At 41.6% G+C, this 21,398-nt stretch overlaps 1 protein-coding gene across 5 annotated transcripts in view; it reads right to left on the reverse strand.

Moving 5' to 3' along the window:
* NUP93 (nucleoporin 93kDa) overlaps positions 1 to 21,398 on the reverse strand; it is a 74,244-nt gene that overhangs the window by 26,368 nt on the left and 26,478 nt on the right. For 3 of the 5 annotated variants that reach the window (XM_014545553.1, XM_005873535.2, XM_005873537.2), the window contains 2 exons: positions 8,619 to 8,681; positions 2,400 to 2,528 (listed from right to left, as the gene is read on the reverse strand). In XM_014545553.1, coding sequence (XP_014401039.1) covers positions 2,400 to 2,528; positions 8,619 to 8,681 — 192 coding nt within the window. Of the gene's footprint in view, positions 1 to 2,399; positions 2,529 to 8,618; positions 8,682 to 20,153; positions 20,563 to 21,398 lie in introns of those variants that run through there. The other 2 variants (XM_005873536.2, XM_014545554.1) reach the window with 2 other exon arrangements.

Consider the following 21,398-nt stretch of genomic DNA (forward strand, 5'->3'; position numbering starts at 1 on the left):
GAGGAGGGGGGATAAGATATGTAGTCTCATATATTTGCATTTTATAAAGAAACATTGGAAATATGCACAAGAAAGTAATAATAGTGACTGCCTCTGGAAGAGGCAAAAAGGGAGGGAATAGGCTTTTGGGGACAGGATACTTCAGTTCTTGAATCATAAATACACTGTCTTTTTAAAAAATATATATTTTTACTGCTTTCAGACAGGAAAGGAGAGGGAGAGAGAAGTAGAAACATCAATGATGAGAGAGAATCACTGACTGGCGCCTCCTGCACATCCCCTACTGGGAATTGAGCCACCAACCTGGGCATATCCCCTGACTGGGAATCGAACCATGACCTCCTGGTTCATAGGTTGATGCTCAACCACTAAGCCATGCCAGCCGGGCTACATTGCCATTTTTAAAAATTAGATTTTCAAGAAGAGAAAACCCTCAACCTAGTACTACCATCAATCAATACATCCTAATGAGAGAAACAGACAATAATAAAAAGACAGAAAACATATACAATGGTATATGGAAGGAAGTGCTAAAAAGAAAGATAAAGCAAGACAGGGGACTCAGGAGGTGCTGAATGCAAGAGGTTGGCTTGGGTTCCAGACAATAAGACCTTGGACGGCCCCAGTGAAATGGCACTGGGTAAATATTTGAAGGAGAACTATGAGAGGGAGACAGCCAGGCAGCTATCTGGGGGAAGAGCATTCTGGGCAGAAGCAACAGGAAGCACAAAGGCCCCGAGGCAGGAGCAAGCCTGCCAGGTTTGTTCAGGGACCTGTAAGGAGTTCATGTGGCTGGAGCAGCGAGAGCAATGGGGAGAGTAGCAGAAGGGGAGCTTGGAGAGGCAACAAGACCGAGTCTGGTAGGGGCTTACAGGCCATGGTGAAGATGCTGGCTTTCACTGCAAGTGAGCAGAGGAGTGACGCAATCTAACCGGTGTTTTAATAGCGTTACCCTGGCTGCTGTGTTGAGACTGTGCAAAGGAAAAAGTGGAGAGACCTGTGTGGTTGTCAACCTCTAAGATGGTTTCCCAATAATCACCACCTCCTGGGACTCAAGCCCTTATATAATCCTCTCTCCTTGACTGTAGGCCAGATTTAGTGACTTACTTTGAACAGAGGGGATAGATAGGAAAACACTTTCAAGATTAAGATATATAAAGACTGGTTTTTGTATTGGGGGTATTTTAGCTCTCCCTCAGATTCCTCACTCTTGCTCTAAGGAAAGTGAGTTATGTTGTGAACAGTACAATTGAGAGACCTATATGACAGGAAACTGATGTCCCTAAGCCAGGAGCCGGAGAGGACCTGAGGCTAGCTAAGAGCCATGTGAGTGAGCTTGGGAGTGGATCTGTCCTGAACTGAGCCTTGAAATGAGTGTAGCCTCAGCCCAGTGGTCAGCAAACTCATCAGTCAACAGAGCCAAATATCAACAGTACAACGATTGAAATTTCTTTTGAGAGCCAAATTTTTTAAACTTAAACTATATAGATAGGTACATTGTTATTAACTTAATTAGGGTACTCCTAAGGCTTAGGAAGAGCCACACTCAAGGGGCCAAAGAGCCGCATGTGGCTCGCGAGCCACAGTTTGCCGAACACTGCCTCAGCCAATACCTTGCAGCAGCCTCAAGAGATCCTGAGCCAGAAATGCCCAGCTAAGCTAAATACTTGTTTTCAGCCTCTATGGGTTTGGAGTGCTTTGTTACCTGGCAATAGCTAACTGTAACAACCAGTTAGGCAAAGTACAATAAGCTGAGCAAGAGCTGACAAGGGTCTGAATCAGAGTGCTAACAGTGGAGGTGGTTGGATTCTGGGTATATTTTAAAGTAGTGTTAACCGCATTTGCCAACATGTGCGAGAGACAAGGTGGAAGCAGAGGACAAAAATCAATCTGTGGTTTTTGACCTGAGCAAGTGAAAAACTGGAATTGCCATTTATAAAGATGATAAACTCTGAGAAGAAAGGCTGGCGCCAGGAGGGACATGGGGGGCAGTTGCTATCTTGACTCACTTCTGTACATGTGTAGCTTGAGATGGCTCTGAGACATCCATGTACAGCCAAGAAGCCGTCAGATAAATGAGTCTAGGGCTTGAGGCTGCGATGCATATTTGAGTCTTCAGCAGATAGATAATAATTATTTATTTATTAATATGCTTTTATTGGTTTCAGAGAGAGGAAGGGAGAGAGATAGAAGCAATTAATGATGAGAGAGTATCATGAATTGGCTGCCTCCTACATGCCCCCCCACTGGGGATCGAGCCCACAACCCAGGCATGTGCTCTGACTGTAAATCGAACCATGACCTCCTGGTTCATGAGTCAAAGCTTGACCACTGAGCCATGCCAGCAGGGCTACCTCCCATTTTTATTAACAGTGTTTCATCTTCTGGGCCCAACCTACCTCACTTTCTTGAGTAAAGTCCAGGGCATCTTCTCCTGATGCCAGCAGTGTGTGGAGAATTCGCTGTTTCACTTGCTCCCACTCGACCAGCATTGACTCTCGATGGTACTCCTCAGCCATGCCAAAGGTCTGTCAGTGACGAGCAGAGAGAGATGGCCCAAATGAAAAAAGCAAAGAATGTGGTTTCCATTAAGCCCCCTCCCCGCCCCCCGCATCTACCATCTGTCCATGAGTAGAGAAAAAGCAATTAACTTTAAAAATTATCCTTAAAGAGTTCACTGACGTGTTCGCAATATACCATTTTATCAAATCTAACACATGAACAATTTTTAATTGTGGTAAAATACACATAACAAAATTTACCACCCTAACCATTTTTGAGTATAGTCAGGGTACTGAGTACATTCACACTGCTCTGCAACCATCACCACATCCATCTCCAAAACTCATCACCTTGCAAAACTGAAATTCTGTACCCACTTAACCATAACTTTCCATTCCTTCCTCTCCCTAGCCCCTGGCAACCACTATTCTATTTTCTGTCTCTGACTTTGACTACTCTAGCTACCTCACAGAAGTGGAATCATACAATATTTGCCTTTTTGTGACTGGCTTACTTCATTCAGCATAATGTCTTCAAGATTCATCCATGTTGTAGCATGTGTCAGAATTCCCTTCCTTTTTCAGGCCAAATAATAATATTCCGTTGTATGTATGCACCATAATGTGTTTATCCACTTATCTATTCATAGGCTCTTGAGTCGCTTGTTTCTACCTTTTGGTTATTATGAATAATGCTGCTATGAACATGGGTATAGAAATATCTCAAGTTCTTGCTTTCAATTCTTTGGGGTATATACCCAGAGTGGAATTGCTGCATCACATGGTAATTCTGATTTTTTTGAGGGATTGTTTCCATCAAGGCTGCACCATTTCACAATCCTATCAATAGTGCACAGAAGTTCTAATTTCTTTACATCCTTGTCAATACTTACTATTGTGTTGTTTTTTTATAGTTGCCACCCTAAATGGGTGTTAGGTGACATTTCATGGTTTTAATTTGTATTTCCCTGATGATTAATGATGTTGAACATCTTTTCATGTGCATATTAAGACAAATGTAGGGTGGAAAATAATATAATAATATAATAAATAGTAATACAAGTATAAACTCTGTTTCATGTACCCACAACTGTAAACCAACTTCTGCCTCACCCTGTATATTTTTAAAACCTCTGAAATTAGGCTACATATTACAACTGACAGCATGTCAGTTTATTTTCTCAGTAGTACATAAAATCATGATGGATTATAAAATCAATGCTACTTTAAGATTTAATAAGCATCTAAGATAAGAGAACAGAAAAAACAAGTATCTTCATTTTTTAAAGAAAGTCATATTTTTATAGGAGGAAGCAAACCAGTGAAAGAAAAACAGAGCCTTCTATGGTCTATTCCAAGTCACCACTGAAATGTCTGGCAACCCTCACTCCTGTCTACTGCTGACTCTGCAGCTGCTACCAAAACAAAGGCACTCGGAAGGAAAAGAAAAGAGGGACAGAAGAGAGAAGGAAGGAAGGAAAAGAGGGAGGGAAAGAAGACAAAATAAACCTCTGAGGAGGAAATTAAAGCAACTTATAGAGATATACTGAATCGTGACCATTCTTAGCCTATTTTTCTTTAATTGGCAGAGCAAGTTTCTATCAACTTAATCCTACTTTTCAAAAAGCCGTTTCATCTACAACTGATTACAATCAGACTGGCATCTAATTAGGCAGCACCGAGGGAATGAGCATTAGTAATGCCTGCTTTATTTCTGCAATGCAGATAATTTATACTGATAATAACCATATACGTGAGCTTTGGAAAACTGTCAGGAAAAAATTACATACTCTTCCCACAGGTGGGATGTCTGACTATGGACCAATATTTATTAAAATGTGAAAAAGAAGCACACCAGAGGCGCACAAAAATGACTAGGAAGAAGGCTGGCACATCTTGCAAGCTTTATCTATCGATGGATCCCTTTTTTACTATGCATTCTGAAGACACAAGGAGAAATGACTATTGCAAACTTTAAAAACAGTGTCCCACCTAGTTTTCTTCAGAGAGTCAGGCGGAATGGACCACTCCAGCCAGTTAGCCTGGACTGAAAAAGTAGTTAAAGAAAAATCTTTTTCTCTTGTTACATTAATGAACTTATACGTGAAAACTCTATATTTTGAATAGCGAGAAGTATGTTAGAACAGAAAGGTAGAGGCGAGAAGGGGGGTTTCCCTAGAAAATATCCAGAAATAGTGTACAAGTGAATCTCAATTGCTTCTAAAATTCTTCCTATTGAGTAGTCAGACAACCACCTCCTCAGCCTTGAGCCTCTCTCAGCAAGGGACAATGGAGGGCCACGAGGCACGAGGACCAGGGTGTGTAGAAATGAGGAGGGTGGGGCAAGGCTTTCCAAGCTCGCAACAGCCAGTGAGGCACTGACGAAGCTGTGGCACTAACCCAGGACATACACAAGAGTCTTTCTCAAGGACAAGAATGGCAGAGTAGGAAAGGAAACTGAAGAAAACAGACAGTACACCATCCAGAGATACTGCTGATGAGGATGGTGGGAGCCGACTTCCAGCATCATGTAAGGGTCAGAGTGACAACAAGTGGGGATTAACCATCCCATTAATCAGGCTGCCCACCTGTGTGCCAAGAACTCTTGGGTCTTGAATACAGGATGTACTCTGAAAACTGGCAGCTTTCTGGGCTCAAATCCTCGGATAGATCTGAGAGGTATGCCAGCTACTCATTTAGAAACAACCCCACAACCTGAATAAACAGCACTGTGGTTCCATTCATCATTAGTGTGATAAGGAGCTGCAAATATAAATGAATGGTCCAACATTAAAATTCTCTTCCCTTGACCATGCCGCCCCCAGCTTATCTTAATTACATTAGAGATAATGGAACATCCAATTTGTGGGCTAATCAGGAATGATCAGCCACCCATCTGCCCTATTCCAGCCTATTCCCTTTAGATCCACATGATGGATTAGGTGCAAAGAGGAATGTCAACTAGGGGAGCTCATGCGAAAATCAACAGAGCTACGCAACTAAAAACTATGAGAAGAGGACAGTGGGGGTTGGAGGCAAGGTGGGTGCAGGGAATAGGATCAAAGAGGAAAGAAACCCAAGGGAAGAAGGAATGACCAGGAAGGGCATGCAAAGGTCTAAAATTAAAAGAAGACAGGACAAACCACAGAAAATGTCGAAGCAGTTATGTGTGGAAATACAGCTCTTTGAACACAGTTAAGAAAGGAAGGCAGGGAGAAGACTGGGCAACTGAATTGAGAACAGGTGGGGAGCACTCAAACCCCTTTTTCATAAAGGGAAGAGGGCAATATGCCTTGACTTCACACCCACTTATTATTGAGCTGTTGCTGGCTTTTAGATGCTCTACATATGTTCTGATAATGTTGTTCTGTTTTTGCTGGGATGCACCAAATGGAAAAAGATAGGACACATTTGTGGTTTTGTAGCTTCTTTTCTTGGCATTTCAGCAGGACATTGGCACGTTATTCAAACATGAAATTACCACCAAAATGCCAGGAAGCCGCTCAGCCATTGTTTGCAAAAGGACTCCTGCTTAATGGCAATTTCCCAGTGTCCGGCCAGGGGGAAGGTCTCCCCCCGCTGGCTCCCCACACCGGAACATCTCCCTCACAAACACATATGCACACATTTTGCACTGTGGTATGTCACTTAAATGTTTTGGCTGGCTGCACATTTAGTCTCAGTATGACACAATGTTCAGAGACTGCCAATTCCAGAAACATAGGGTAAGTGGATTAATAAGGCTCGGTAGCATTCGAAATCCTAATTTAATTTATTGGTCCTTTACAGCAGGAGAATCAAAGTTGGTGGCTCAATCAAAGTGTGAACAAAGAACAAATTTTTTAAAAGTATTTTCAAATCCGAATCAAGTGAATGTCTCTATTTCTAGAAACAAGTACTGTTGCCAAAAATATAATTAATAACATTTTAGGGCATTTTACTCTGATAATTAAACATGCCAGTCCTTTGGAACATTTTCTTATAAATTAGAGCTACCAAGCCCCCTGCTGCCCTCTCTCACAGCAACCCCACCGAGACACTTGTACCTGCGTGGAACGTTTTAATAAAGCACACCGAGAAGCAGCTTTTTTTCACTTTATTCTTTTTTACATAAATAAAACAGAAATGTATTTCACTTGATATAAGGATTATCTACACTAATAAAAGAGAAATACGTAAATTAGTCATCACTCCGCTATGCCCACCAGCCAATCAGGATGAGTAAGCAAATTAACCCAACAAAGATGGCAGGTTAATTTGCATACACAGGCGCAGAGTGAAGACCTCAGGCTCTGGCCCGAGCGAAGACTGAAGACGACTGAAGACTGGAGACTGAATAGGCTTGGCTTCTCCGCTGCGGCCGGACCAAAGGCTTGGGTCCCGGGTGCCGGAGGAAATTCAGTGCTGGCAGCCAGGGGAAGGAAGGCCTATTGCGTGAATCTTTGCGAAATGGGCCTCTAGTTTTATATAAGTAAACCGCAAAACAAAGTTCTCTTTCACCCCTACTCACCTTTGCAGATGCACCCTCTACTGGGAGACAAACTGCCCTTGTAGAATCAACTCCACATAATTGATAGCCTTCCTCCTCCCTCCCCAAAAGACTCCGGTGGCCTGAAAATATCTTACTCAATAATGGGAAGTTTTGGAAAGGTTTTTATCTTTTAATCCTTGTCAGAAACAAGGAGCGATAACTCACATGTTAGTAAAATAAGCGACCCTTTGAGTATTTTGAGGGAATGCTTGTTGCAAAATATTGCTGCACTTGTAATGGCTGCCCTGGCTGACTTATTTACTACTCTTTCAAGGGTCAAGCTAGTTTGTTTTGTTTTTTCAAGAGCTTGGAGAAATCATTAATGTAGAAGGCAGCATAAAGAATAAGAGCTTAAAAAAAGAATGAGATCTTGCCCTGACCAGTGTGGCTCAGTTAGTTGGAGCATTGTCCCTTACACCAGAAGGACATGGGTTCGATTCCCAATCAGGGCACATACCTAGGTTTTGGGTTCAATCCCCAGCCAGGGTGCATATAGGAGACAACTGGTTGATGTTTTCTCTCATCTCTTTCTCTCTCTTCGATGTTTCTCTTTCATCTTTCTGTCTCCTCCCTTCCTCTCTTTCTAAAAATCAATAAAAATTAAAAAACAAAACAAAAACACTTGCAATTTACAACAATGTGGATGGACCTAGAGAGTATTACAGACAGATATAGAAATATCATGTGATTACACTTATATGTGGAATTTAAGAAAACAAATGAAATAAAACAGAAACAGACTCATAGATACAGAAACAGGGTACAAACCTCCAGTTATTAAAAAAAAAAAAAGTCACAGGCCCTGGCCGGTTTGGCTCAGTGGATAGAGCATCGGCCTGCAGACTAAAGGGTCCTGGGTTCAACTCCAGTCAAGGGTACATGCCCAGGTTGTGGGCTCGATTCCCAGTGGGGGGCGTGCAGGAGGCAGCCGATCCATGATTCTCTCTGATCATTGATGTTTCTATTTCTCTCTCCCTCTCCCTTCCCTCTCTGAAATCAGTAAAAATATATTTTTTTAAAGTCATAGAAATGTAATGTACAGCATGGGGAAAAGAGTCAATATTACTGTAATAAATATCTATGGTGACCAGTTACCAGATTTATTGTGGTGATATTATAAGGAATATAAATGTTGAATACCTGAAACTAACATAATATATGTCAACTATAATACAAATAATAATAAAAGGTAGCATAGAAAGTCAACTTGGGTGATAAAAGGAAAAGAAGTTGAGGAAAATTATCAATGATCACAATTGCCTCTCTGAACTGCTGATTCAGTAGAAACCAAAATACCACTTTTTCCTATAACAATGAAACCAAAGAATTGTGTGGCCCTTCCATTTTAAGATTAATTTAATAATTAAACGATAGTCCAGTGTTTCAGATGCATTTCGGTCACTAAATACACATGGAGGTACAAGCATGATGCTTTCCTGAAAAACAGTTCCTACAGAACTGATGAGCTCACTGTCTAGGGAGGAGTGCTGGCCCTTGGGCACAGGCTCCAGCTTCCAGAACCTGCTCCCGGTACACAAGGCCGCCCCCACCACAGCTGTACATCTACACTTAGGCTCGTTTCTTACCCTCTTCCGGGACTCCTCAATGGCCGACAGCAGGGCATTGTCCTTCTCATTCTTTAGGAAGCCCTGTGAAAGGGGGAGAAATGACACAACTTAGGTTCAATTTAACCTTCCAAACACCAAAAGTACACTGAAGGAAAAGAAAAGTACCATACAGTATTTTCCATCCTGCCCACCTTAACCCTCAGAAGACTCTCAACTCAAAAAATATCAAAGCAGATTTTTTAAAATAGATGTTTCCTAGTTTCTTTCATTCTGGGAGCACATGATGATTGTCAGAAGGTAAAGTCCCCATGGAACAGTAGTGTAAAGTCTCATGTCCTATAAACATACAATGTGAACAGCCAGGAGTGTCCTTCAATTCTTAAATGGCTCATATTATAGATATAGACATAGCTTTGGCTACGCAGCAAGTCACAGTGCCTCTAATGTTCCTTCCTTCCTTCCTTCCTTCCTTCCTTCCTTCCTTCCTTCCTCTCCCTTCCTTCCTTCCTTCCTTCCTTCCTTTTCTTTATGAAAAGACCATTTATTTCATGCCTAGAACATTTATTTATTTATTATTTATCTGTTTGTTTATTTCTCTGTTGCTTTCAATTAATTCTTCCATTTCTTCCTAACACTGAGGAAGCCATCGCTATCTACTTGCCTGGATATTTTTCACTTGTTTGTCAATGGCTGGGATACCCAAAAATTCATTTCTTTACCATTGCTGCTGGGGTTTTGCCACATGTGCTCCCTATTTCAAGCCTGATGACATCCGCTACTTGTTTAATACAGGTGGGGTGAGGAGGAGACAGCCCAGTTTGGTCTAATATGCACACAGTTACTTGCCTACATTGAAATGGCCTCAATAAACCAGAGCACATACAGCTAGGACGCCGTTTATCCATGTAGAAGTGGGCAGTTTGTGGCCATGCTCTGGCCAGGGCAGGGGAGCCAGACACAAGTGATGGGAAGGATTTTAATGAACTTTGTTTATAGCCTTCACAGCACATGACTACATCAAGTCAACAAACCCTTCTTGTGAATTTACTTTCTTGAGTGGCCTTTGGCTTTAGTGTCACAGTTGCTAAACACAGCTATGGAGCCACTGTCACTGAATGCTGGTCCTGAACAAAGAGCAGACGCAGACTGTGCTTCGATGCACCTTATCATGGCGGTTGCTGCTAAGGGAAGCAATTGTCACATGGGGGGAGGGTGCCAGGAGGGTGATAACCACTACCTGATTAGGCCTGGTCTTATTTTATTCTTTTTGGTTGAGGTGGGAGGGGCTATGCCAACTGCCCCCCGTCACTGGGCTTCCTCTGCTCTTCTCAATCAATGACCAGCCTATCCCATTCTTTTGACTGCACCCATGTCTACATATAACCCACATACACATACACACCATTAAAACACAAGTGCAAAACAACAGACACATTTGTTTTAAAGCAACATACTGTAAGACAATTCTAAAAGTTTTTTAAGAAATGAAATTTCAAGTAATAGTTAAGAAAGAAAAAGAAGAAGAAGAAAAGATATTGCTCTGGGCAGATTATTTTCTTCCTTAAAGTATTACCATTATGTACCTCCACAATTAGGCTTTCTCTTCAGCATAAACTGAGCTCACAAAAGATAGAGAATTTGAATTTTTTATCTTTTATTCCTTTCTAAAATGAAACACTAAAATAGGCTACAAGTCACATTTTATTTTTAAAAACAACACATTTTTGGTGACTATCTTTTGAAAAGAACCTTAAAATTTATAGTCAGAATACCGCTGGATCTGTGCACCATCTAGTGGCAGTCTGTTTCTTTTCAAGGACAACAAGAAACTTAACAAATTAAAAAATGAAAAAGTTGGGCAGAAAAATACCTGCCTCAGCCCATGCTTCCCACAGATCTCTTCCTCAACTTCCTTTTTCCACCTGTGTTCCTTTCCTTCCAACTGTCCTGTGAGACACCTCTCATCCCAGATAGATACTTTTAGAACTGATCATAAATGGGTTTTCTGGAGAGGTGAGCTGGGTAGGAAGGGAGGTGCCTTCTCTCACTGGGTGGGGCTCCCGGCCACAGTGAAGATCCCTGGTCATAGAGAAGGCCCAACCTTCCACGCGGAGATGCCAGTGATCTACCTGTGACTCTCAGAGCTCCTCATCACTAACATCCCCTCTTCTTGCCAACAAGCATGTTTTAATTGCTCATAGGCTCCCACCCAACCCTTCTACTGTAGCCCTACTCAATAAGGAACATTCCATGAACATCTGCAGGCCTGCAAGGTGAGATAACTACTCCTGACGTCCCCATCTGTATACTGCTCCTCACAGCCAGAGTCCTGGAAACAGAACCTCTTCTAACTGGCTCCTTGGATGGGTTTTGGTTTCAAGCTTTCTCTAACATATTATAGCTCCCCTTCAGGAAGCAGTTAAGGGTCAGACACTGCTCTAAGCAATTCAAAGACATTATTGCTAATCTTTTAACAAATGAAAGAGTAGACATGATCACCCCTACTCTTCCCCCTTCCCCTCCACTCCATTTTATAGGTAAGAAACAGATTTTGGCATTTAATGTGACCAAGGGCTCCCCACCAGGAAGAGGCAGAGGCAGAATTTTAACTCTCAAGAGACCAACTGTTTCTGAGATACTTAGGGAATAGTAAACTTCAAAGAAAAACCTTTTTATCTCTAAAAGGAGAGTTCAGGAGGGGAGCAAAATAGCCTTAAATTGGTTTTCTTCATCAGTTATTAGTTACCCTTTATAGATGATGAAGTTGAAGGCTCAGAGAACACTAACCCTTAAACCAGTACTAATAGGAGCTAACCCACATGGGTATGGTGATTACTGCATTCTACATCTTTGTTACACACCTCTGGTTATAGTCCTCACCTTTAACCTAATTCTAGACTGTCTCTCAATACTACTTAACTGGACCATACTTCAAAGTACTAGACTTATCGGGGTGATCACTTTGTAAATTATATAACTGTCTAATCTGAAACTAATATAATACTGTATGTCAACTGCAATTGAAAAATTAAAAAACATTCCTTAATTTAAAAAATAGATTAAACATTTAAAAAACTGTTGATGGTTTCTAGAGCTTCTACCAACTCCCAAATGATATTTAAGGTCACCTGGTTTGTAAGTAGCAAAACTCAGACTTAAAATACAAATTTTCTAACAACTTTCACAGTGGATAAACAGATGTAATGCTTGCATTATTTATTTATTTATTTATTCCTTTCTTCCTCCTACTTCACATAGTAAAGTTTTTGGCATTTCTTTACAACGGTGTTGTTCAAAATGTAGGTCAGGACCCATAATTGGGTCACAAAATCAACCAGCAACTTTTTAAATGAAATAGAATAGTACAGAGATATTTGGTAGGGGTAAATACTGTGTTATGGAACTTCTTTCAATTACATATACTTATGTGTACTAGTATGTATGAAGTGGATCATTGCGTAAAATGTATTTCTTACTATGGGTCACAGGCAAAAAAGCTGGAAATTACTGCTCTAAATGTCAACTCTGTAGCATTTCAAAATATTAATATTTATTGCCATGGAACAATAAACACCGTACATCTGTCCAAGCAATATCCTCATTTACGTGTTCCATCTTTATCAGAGGACGTGGACTGCCTTGCAATGTATACTGGCTGAGAACAACCCAGAACGTAACCACAAGGTAAGACAATTCGGCTATCAAATGTGTGGTCACATCTCAGGGACCTGGCAGCCAAACTGGCTTTAAAATAGCTCAGGTTGAGAAAGATGGGCATGAAAATGCACAATTTTTAATCATCTTGCAGACTCTGGGTTCCGGAAGACAAGTGGCAGCTAATGCCTACTGCAGAAAAAGAGAATGAGCAAAAGGATGTTTGTTTTTGTCAAATGGCCAAATTCTCTTAGCTTATTTGCTTTCCAAAAGTGAAAACTGTAAGAAATAAGGGTCTCTGTGAGAAAAATTTCAGTATGCACTTCAGTGAGGAAAGTAGCACGGCAATAAAAGCCGGCACTGATCCTTTCACAGGTCTGTTTCCCACCTACTACAGAGAAGTGATTTGTTAGTTACATAAACGGTTTGAATGGAAGAACACACATTTCCTGATCGGTATTAAAAAATAAAATGGAAAAAGATAAAATAATGAGTCTAAAGTGGCCCCACAAAGCAAAAGCCACAGTTTACATGGCTCTCAAAAAAACAAAAGGCCATTCGATGTCTCTTCCTCTTCAAGAGACCAAATGGCAATCCACGCTGTCAAAACTGAAAGTGAGGCGCCCACAGCAGGCCAGCCTTTGTGCCAGAAGGAATCTGACATAAGATAAAAACACATGGTGGATGCAATAAAAGTCTTGTATCCTCTCTCATTTAACACATACACTATATACAAAATAGGAAACCTGTAACCAACATTCCAAATCAAATAATATTAACAATTGAAAGCAGTAACAGTAGAAAATGGTCATCGTGGTTCACAATAACCTTGCCGAGATACAAGCCATAGCTAGGACAGCAATGAGATGGAGAGAAAAATAAGCAAAGAAAAAAATAAACTTAAAAAACAAACACAGAATAATGAAGAGGGTCTGCTCCAAGATGAAACAAGAATTCCAACACGCACTGTAAGTATTCATTAGATCTTTAGGCGGTGAATGGAGACATGTCCAATTTCCCTAAAGACAGAGTGAGTTCTATCCATTCTTTTGCTTTAGCTCCTTCTCAGGAAAAAGCCTACTCCCTTAACCTCTCCCAAACGTTCTTCCCAATTTCTGAACGAATGACCTCTTCCGCAACCTTCTCCTGGGTGAAATTTTCACGAAGGTAAACTGTTACTTAAGGAGAAAGTGAGAAAGGACAAAGCGAGATACTGTTTTCAGATGAGCACACAGAAACCGTGTGGCCGTGGGAGCCCTGGGCTTATCAGATGGTGTGGACACTCTTTCATTAGCTCCCTTTGTGGTGCCTGCAGAGAGCACCTCAAGGAATTTCTCAGGCGGAAGAGATGTTCATTGTTGATAAAACCCACAAGACGAAGAGAGAAAATTTAAAACCAGGGCATTTTCAGGATTTGGGAAACTTTTACATTGTTTATAGCATGTTTGGTTATTATCTTAGACCAATATTTAATGTAATAAAATAAGAATACATAAGATATCAGCTTAAAAGGCCCATGAGAGCCCTAGCCCGTTTGGCTCAGTGAGTGTCAGCCTGCAGATTGAAGAGTCCCAGGTTCGATTCCGGTCAAGGGCACATGCCTGGGTTGTGGGCTCAATCCCCAGTGGGGGGCGTGCAGGAGGCAGCTGATCAATGAATCTCTCATCATTGATGTTTCTATCTCTCTCTCCCTCTCCCTTTCTCTCTGAAATCAATAAAAATGTATTCTTTTTTTTAAAAAAGGCCCACGAGAGACTGGATCTCCTTTTTGCAAGGAATACAGACTGAATAGCAAATCAAGGCTTTATTCTCCCACTTAGATATTTAGAGTAAGTCCCACTGCTTGTTTTCTGCAATAAGTAAATAAATAAATATTTAAATAATTTGTTTACAGATTGAATTAAAATATCTATCTTTAAAACTACCCCTGCAGAAAGCAATGCTAAACTGGCAGAGCTGACAGCGCCAATTGTAATCCATTTTTAATGCTGCAGTATGATTTCTCACTGTGCACTTATGCAAAAGCCTCGCTGCTCTCATGCAGCAGGTGGCAGCAGACCCTGCAAGAGTGGCTGTGGAGTCCCACCATTTGCCAGCTCTGCATACCCATCGGCCCGCAGGCAGCTCTGGAGCCACAGGTGGCAGACCTTGGCTCTATAACACGGCGCTGCATGGGCACCAGGCCATCTGTCACTGCCAAGTTGCAGGGTCCCATTTTGTACATGGTTTCTGCTCTTGGGTTAAACAAAGGGTCACAAACCTATGTGATGGATTTGGGTCCATTAAGGCAAAATGAATCATTTGCTCTCCATAACTCAAATTGTTTTACAGGATGGTCTACAAATTCTCAGACTGAAGAAAACTCAACGTGTGCAAGAAAATTCTACACCCAAGAATACACGGCTCAGAGAAATGCCTCCTCCGGGACCTGCCTATGGCCTTATGGGCAGCATTCTGACTTAAGTATACTGACTGGCACGCCTGGTCCCTTCACGGGCATGCCAATACAGTCATGACACAATTCCACTCACCTGAGCCTTCTAGAAAAAGCCACCTGCCTTTGAGAAAGCCATTCATGTGAGTCCATCTAACTGCCTTCTGTGACCCCTCCCTATTATCCTCCCCATCCCAACAAAAATGGAAGGAAGGAAGAAAGGAAGGGAGGGAAGAAGGGAGGGAGGGAGGAAGAAAGGAAATTATAGCAAAAAAATACACCACACACCAACTTTCCAAGATTTTCAGCACTGGGTAAAGAAATGACCCAGAAGGGAAAGTCATCACTGAGAATGGAGATATGCCATTCCTGTGATACAGGAGGAAGGGGTACAGGGGAGGAGGTAGCACACCTCCTTTGTCAACAAAATGTGGGCACATAACTACCAGTACTAGGTGCCTCTTCTTATTTCTACAACAAGGCATCAGGCTAGGGCTGCATCCCTGGGAGGGCCATTTAAATCTCTTGTGCTATTGCTGCAATACCATATCGGCCCCTTTTAGGGGGCCCAGGGCATTCCTGTTATCTGCTACCTATCTCTGGCTGTCTGGGAAAGAGAGGCAATCAATCTATCCAGCTCAGTCAATGGGTAGGAGACTCCATGTGGAGAACTCCAAGTAGGAAGGGAATAATATAAATGAGTAAAATAATAAATGATAGTCATTTGGACACCAGCGGGGGAAATGCTTTTCAGCAGAACTCCCCATCCTCCCAAATCCAAGGAGCCCTGAAATAACCTTCCAGGGCCAGTAAGCCGCTCTCCCTGCTGGTCACCAGGTCTGGGGAGAGGCTGTGATTTCTCAATGCTAATACCTCACCACTTCAGAAGAAATTAGCCAGAGCCTGCACCCTAGCGAGAGGGGCCATGATGCAGCAGAGTACCAAGCTGCAGGGGCTGGGCTTGTGCCGGCCATCCTCTCTCTCCACCACTCCACTCCTGGAACTGGGGTGGGGTTGGGGGGCTCGGGGCGCAGGAACACTAGGAGCCAAGAAAGGGAGAGGGACCGCAGCTAGCCAACTGCTCCCAGACTGCAGAGGTGGCCCCATGGGAGAAAGCAAGGACAGCAACTCCAAGCATTTTATCTTCTCCCTGCCACCTCCCACCCCAAGCCAACATACTTGCTAGGGCTAATTTTGGGGGACACAAGATCAGGGAAGATTCTGAAGAGAAAACTTTCCGATCTAGCTTGCAAATGGAACACTGCAGTGTGCCAAAGTATGCTTGGGTTCAAAGAGCAGCAGCAGAACCCTTTCCTCACCCAAAGGTACGCACAAATCTATAAAACATTAATGCCATAGCCACTCCAACGTGATGGAAAGTTAAGGAGGATACATTAAGGGACAATAAAAAATGCTTTGATATGTCTTTGAGGAACTGATTTCCATCTTGAAGATGGATTAGTCCACATTCAAAGAACTCTGGGTACTACCTGCATTGCAGTATAAAAGAAATGGAAGTGCATTAATACTGGCCTTTATTGTGGCCAACACCCCCTCCCACTGCCCCCAAACCCACTCTAGGACAACTCATTAAAACAACCCTGTGTTCTTTTTTTAACCAACAAACCCATAGATGCCCTGTTTTGTCAAATCTAGTATCTTTTCCCTTTGAGGTCAGGAAACAAAAGCCAGACTTGGGGCTGTAAGAAGGGCAGATAGCCGAAGGCGTGTCTCCCAGGCCGCCAGGTGGGAGCTAAGCTGTTCTTGCCAGGCTGGTTTCTACAGAGCTCAGGGTTAAGCCTCGAGCTCTATTTAGCAAGCACAAGGAGCGCTACTAGTCAAGACGATGTTTGGGCACCCCGTGCCACATTAATTCCCTGCTGGTACCCGGTGTCAGTCATGTACATTGCAGTCAAAAAATCACAGCTCCTCCCGCGATGCAGCACAGCTTATGCTGATGGGATTGGAGCACTGATCATCATGGCTGTCACGGCAAAGGGCACTCTGGTTTTCTTGCAGATTCTTCTAGCTCAGAAATTCTTTTTTTATTTTAATGTATTTGTCTGGAGACCAGTAAAACAAACAAGAAAAACAAACAAGAGTCCTTCCCTTTTATAGCTTCCCACTGTCTTAAATGTAATTTGTCACGGCACTCCTCTGCTAACAGTACTTGGGGTTTCACACTCTCTCCAAAACCTTCATTAAGTTTGAAAACGTTCTGACTTCACCCTGTCAGAGCTAACTTTACCCTGTCATCCTGCAGGATGAACCACTCACCAATGTCACCACGGGTACGAGACAACTCAAAACACTGCTTAGCTGGAGTGACAAACACAAGCAACAGGAGGAGAGAGAGCAAGACCATTTTTCAAATACAAATTGCCCGAAACTGACAGGGAGCTAAGGCCTTTCACCCAGCCCATCCATACAGGGGGGGGGGGGGGGGATAAACCCTGCACCGTGGCACCCTCGCGCCCAGAGTTAAAGGGCACATCAGAACGCCACTCCATCCCTGCTCAGAACAGATGACTGTGACGCCCATGCTCCTCCCAGGAGACTTTCCGCCCTTCATGTCGGGCCAAACACAATGGACTGGAAAACTTGACCTGCAAGTATATCTTCTTTTTGTTTTTTTAATCCTCGTCTTAGGATATTTTTTCATTGATTTTTAGAGAGAGTAGAAGAGAGAGGGAGAGACAGAGAGAAACTCTGATGTGAGAGACACACATCTATTAGTTGCCTCCTGCTCCACCCCCCACTCACACTCCCCCCCCCCCCTCTATCCACTGAGCCAAACCAGCTAGGCAGTATATCTTATTTTCAAATGTTTGTTTATAAGTGATAAATGCATATCATCTACTACCACACAGGCCCAGGAAGACTCCATACACAGCTCAATGAGTCATTTTGGCAAGCTCAACCCATAGATCTATCGGTCACCAGTAAACCCACAAAAAGAAAGATGGAGTCAAATGCAGACAGAGGCACTGCACAGACCAAGAGACAGGTGGCCTGGATTTAGATGTGTGACCTTGAGAAAGGTTGTTTAACTACAGTAAACCTTGCTTCGCCCAACTGTAAGATGAGCTGACTGTACTACAAAAACTCTAAGGCCAGCTCCAGGCATTCCAACTCCATGACAGGTGGGAACAGGTAAGAAATTAGCACTGTCATTTCCAAAATAATCCGTACCTTGAACCACAAAAGAAATACAATCAATTCTGGTTTTGAAAGCAGCAGGCATATATTTTATATATAAAATTACCAAACCCACAAAGAATGAGAATGAAAATCAGAATCAAACATGAATAACATTCTCATAGGAATGCTAGTTTCATCTTGCATAAAGGAGCAGCATCCTGTCTTCTGTTTTCTGAATATCCATCTTACACTGGAAGGAGTACGTTTCTACATTTTAAAAAAAGAAGAAGGAAGCACAAAGCAAGGAACTGCAGAAGTGCTGATATAAAATATCTGTTTAAAATTTCACTTTACTCATATTTGCCAACAATTTCTTAAGAGCATTCTTCGGAAGCTATCTAGATATAAATGCTAAGTCTTTACTTCAGGAACATCTCAAAATTTCTAACTTCTAACAGAATAAAAAGTAGCTGCTGCAAATTGGCAAGACAGTGTTACTAGGGTGACTTCAAACTAGGCTGAAGGAAGATAACTCACGTGCGGTCACCTCTGTCAGAGCTCCTGGTGCCGCCATTTCCTTTCCTCCTCACTGCCATCTTAGGGCCACCACGATGAGTCCTAGCGGGCCCGGCAGGCATGCTTGCTTATCTACATTATACCACTCACTGCCAGAGCATTCAAAGATTTGCTATGAATACATTTTTTTTTTTTTTTTGTAGCAAAAAGAGCCATCCCCTGACTCTTTACTACCAGCCAGGCTAAAATTTCATGAGAAAACTGATGAGCTTAGAGTTAGGCAATTTGGGAAACCCCTACAAGTACCAGAAAGGAGAGCCTCTTCCCAGCAGCCCAACTTGAGTAGACCATGGTGGAGGCAAAGACAACGAGAAGCACCCGGGCCTCTGCTGTCTCCCTGAGCACCTGCTACACAGCTTCCCTAAACCAGAGAAAGAAAATCTGGCCAGAATCTCCCACCAAGTTTTAGTGTAAAAATTTCAAAGGAAGGCTGACACCGCTCATGCCATCCAACCAAACATTTTATGCACGCAAAGCTGCAAGTAAAATGGAATTCTAATTTGCTGCCCTCACACTTTTATTTCAAGTGCAAGCCTTGTAAAATCGAAGGAGGAAGACTCCTTTTGCATTTTATGTATCTATATACCATATATCTAAACAATTAATATATGAAATGTCCCTCTTGGGGTTAAAAAAATATACAGAGATCTAGGCTTTTATGCTGCAAGCATAAATAAGATTTCTGCAAGCTTTATGGAATCTTTGTAGGATTCTAAACAGGACAACTGAGCCTTCGGATTTCAATGAAAAGACTGATGTGAAAATCCTCCTCTCCTCTAGTTTCAAGAGCATCTATTAATTAGAAAACAGCACTCCGCGAATACGGTAAACAACAGCTAGTGCAACCAGACCTGGAAGAACAGCTGGTTTTATAAATTTGATATCAAGTTAAAAGGTTTCTCCAATAACCATTCTGTGAAGATTCAACTCCTGGAATAGCTACTAAGGCCTTTTGAGCAAATTCTTCATGGTACAGTTTACTGTAAATATACACTTACTATAAATCTTGAGGGTTAAGTGCCTTTAAAAAGATAAACACACAAATCAAAGTTAAAATCTACTTGTTTCCTCTAAGTAACAGCATGAAGAAACAAAGGAATTAGCCCAGTCAAATCCAATTAATTTTAAAAATCAAGATTTCTAAGCTTACAATTACAAACAAGAGTTTTCCACAAGTAGCTGTGAAGTGAAATTGAACAGAAGGCACTAAAAATTATCCTCATTAGTGAATGAAAGCCCCAATCTATTGATCTTTTAGGGCAAAATCTTATCTTGTTAAAACATTTTTTCTGGCTGTTACACAGACCATGAAAATATGTTCTTAAAAATAAACAACAGCAGCAACAAAAACCACCTAAAATCCAGCAATTTTCTTTAGGAATGGAAAAATAAACTGACTGTAAAAGACAGTGAAAAGAATCCTGAACTCTTTTAAATATACCATATTTAGATTTCTCTTTTCTCTCAAGTGTCATTTTCATTTTTGACTAGTGATAAATTCATACCTCTCATTACCTTAAATTAACAATGCATAGTTAATTAAAAGCATGTGTTAAAATCTTCAATAAAACCTCTATTTCAAGTATATATATCACACTTGGTTTCTAACACATACATAAAAGAACATATCCAAGAACCTTTGTTACACCTTTAGCATTTGCAGCATTCATTTTAAAGTCTGTTCTGCCCATTCAACCACAGGCAATTTTTCAACCTCTCACAGCTATATAAGTATGAGAAATACTTACTGTAGACAAAAGGATTCCATTTTCTTCCAGGGAATGTTCTCCACCCTCCTAGAGAACTCTTGTCTGCAGTCTGCAAATTCATTGCTGAGTTTTATAGTAACAAAGCTCTGGTGGCACAGACCTAATGTAAATGAAATGGCCCTGCAGCTGCCTTCAGAACCCAGCTCACCTCAACCGTGATACAGCTAATTGTTAAAAATGGTGGCTGAGACATTTTCCATACATTAAATTAAGGAGCTCTGATGAAGGCGCTGGCATCCACCCACTTCAGACAAAGGAAAATAATTTGCAACTGTACGGGGCATGGATAATTGAGTCATCTCCCACACAGGGTCAGTGTGAGAGGTTTCCTCCATCTTTACAAAATGCAAACCACAGCTCATTGTCTCATCTCAGAAATCAATTCTTTGCAATGCTGCACTGGGTCAGAGTTTTAAAGGAATCCTGGTCTTGGGTAAATCCAGATCCAACACCCAGACAAGCTAAATTCTCAGTCCCTCTCCCTTCCCTGAGCAGCCCTCCTCCATTCCCCACTTGACAGCTCCTCAAGTCTTCTTATTGTTAAGAGTACAGTAAGTCCCACACCTCAGAAGGCAGCTAAATCTCTCAACTAGGTGAGCAATTTCCAAGTCCCCATTGAGGAAAGAAGTCCAGACCTTACTGGTCCCATGATACAAATACATTCCTGCGATAAAAAGCTATACATCACTGTAATATGCATATACAACAAGAAAGCTGCTTTTTAATGCTGAATTAAAAGCATTTTATCTCTGATATTACTCAAGGCATTAAAAGTGTTATAGGCAACATTTACAATTTTATTACCCTCTGGATAATGCTTGCATGACTTAGGAAGTTTTCATTTCACTTATACAAATCACATTCTCTACACCAAACAATCTGAAATATATTTAAAGGACTCATAGCATACTCTTCTGAGGATGAATTTTAAAAAATAACTTTAAGAATCCACATCTTTGATGTTACTATTTCTTTTTCATGTAAAGCCTTATGCTAAAGCATTTCCTGGGAGATAATTCCAGATATCTCTAATTCTAATAGTACTTTTTCCCTGTAACAAAATATAAATGACTGAATTCCTTGGTAAGGTATCCTACACACACACACACACACACACACACACACACACACACAGTCATCTACAATCCCAAAGAAGGATCTGATTTTAGCAATGCAAAGAAATTCTACTTTAATATTTTATCTCAAATAAGAATTGCAGTTCAC

Source organism: Myotis brandtii, unplaced genomic scaffold (assembly GCF_000412655.1).
Source record: "Myotis brandtii unplaced genomic scaffold, ASM41265v1 scaffold411, whole genome shotgun sequence".
In the NCBI taxonomy this organism is placed as follows: Eukaryota; Metazoa; Chordata; class Mammalia; order Chiroptera; family Vespertilionidae; genus Myotis; species Myotis brandtii.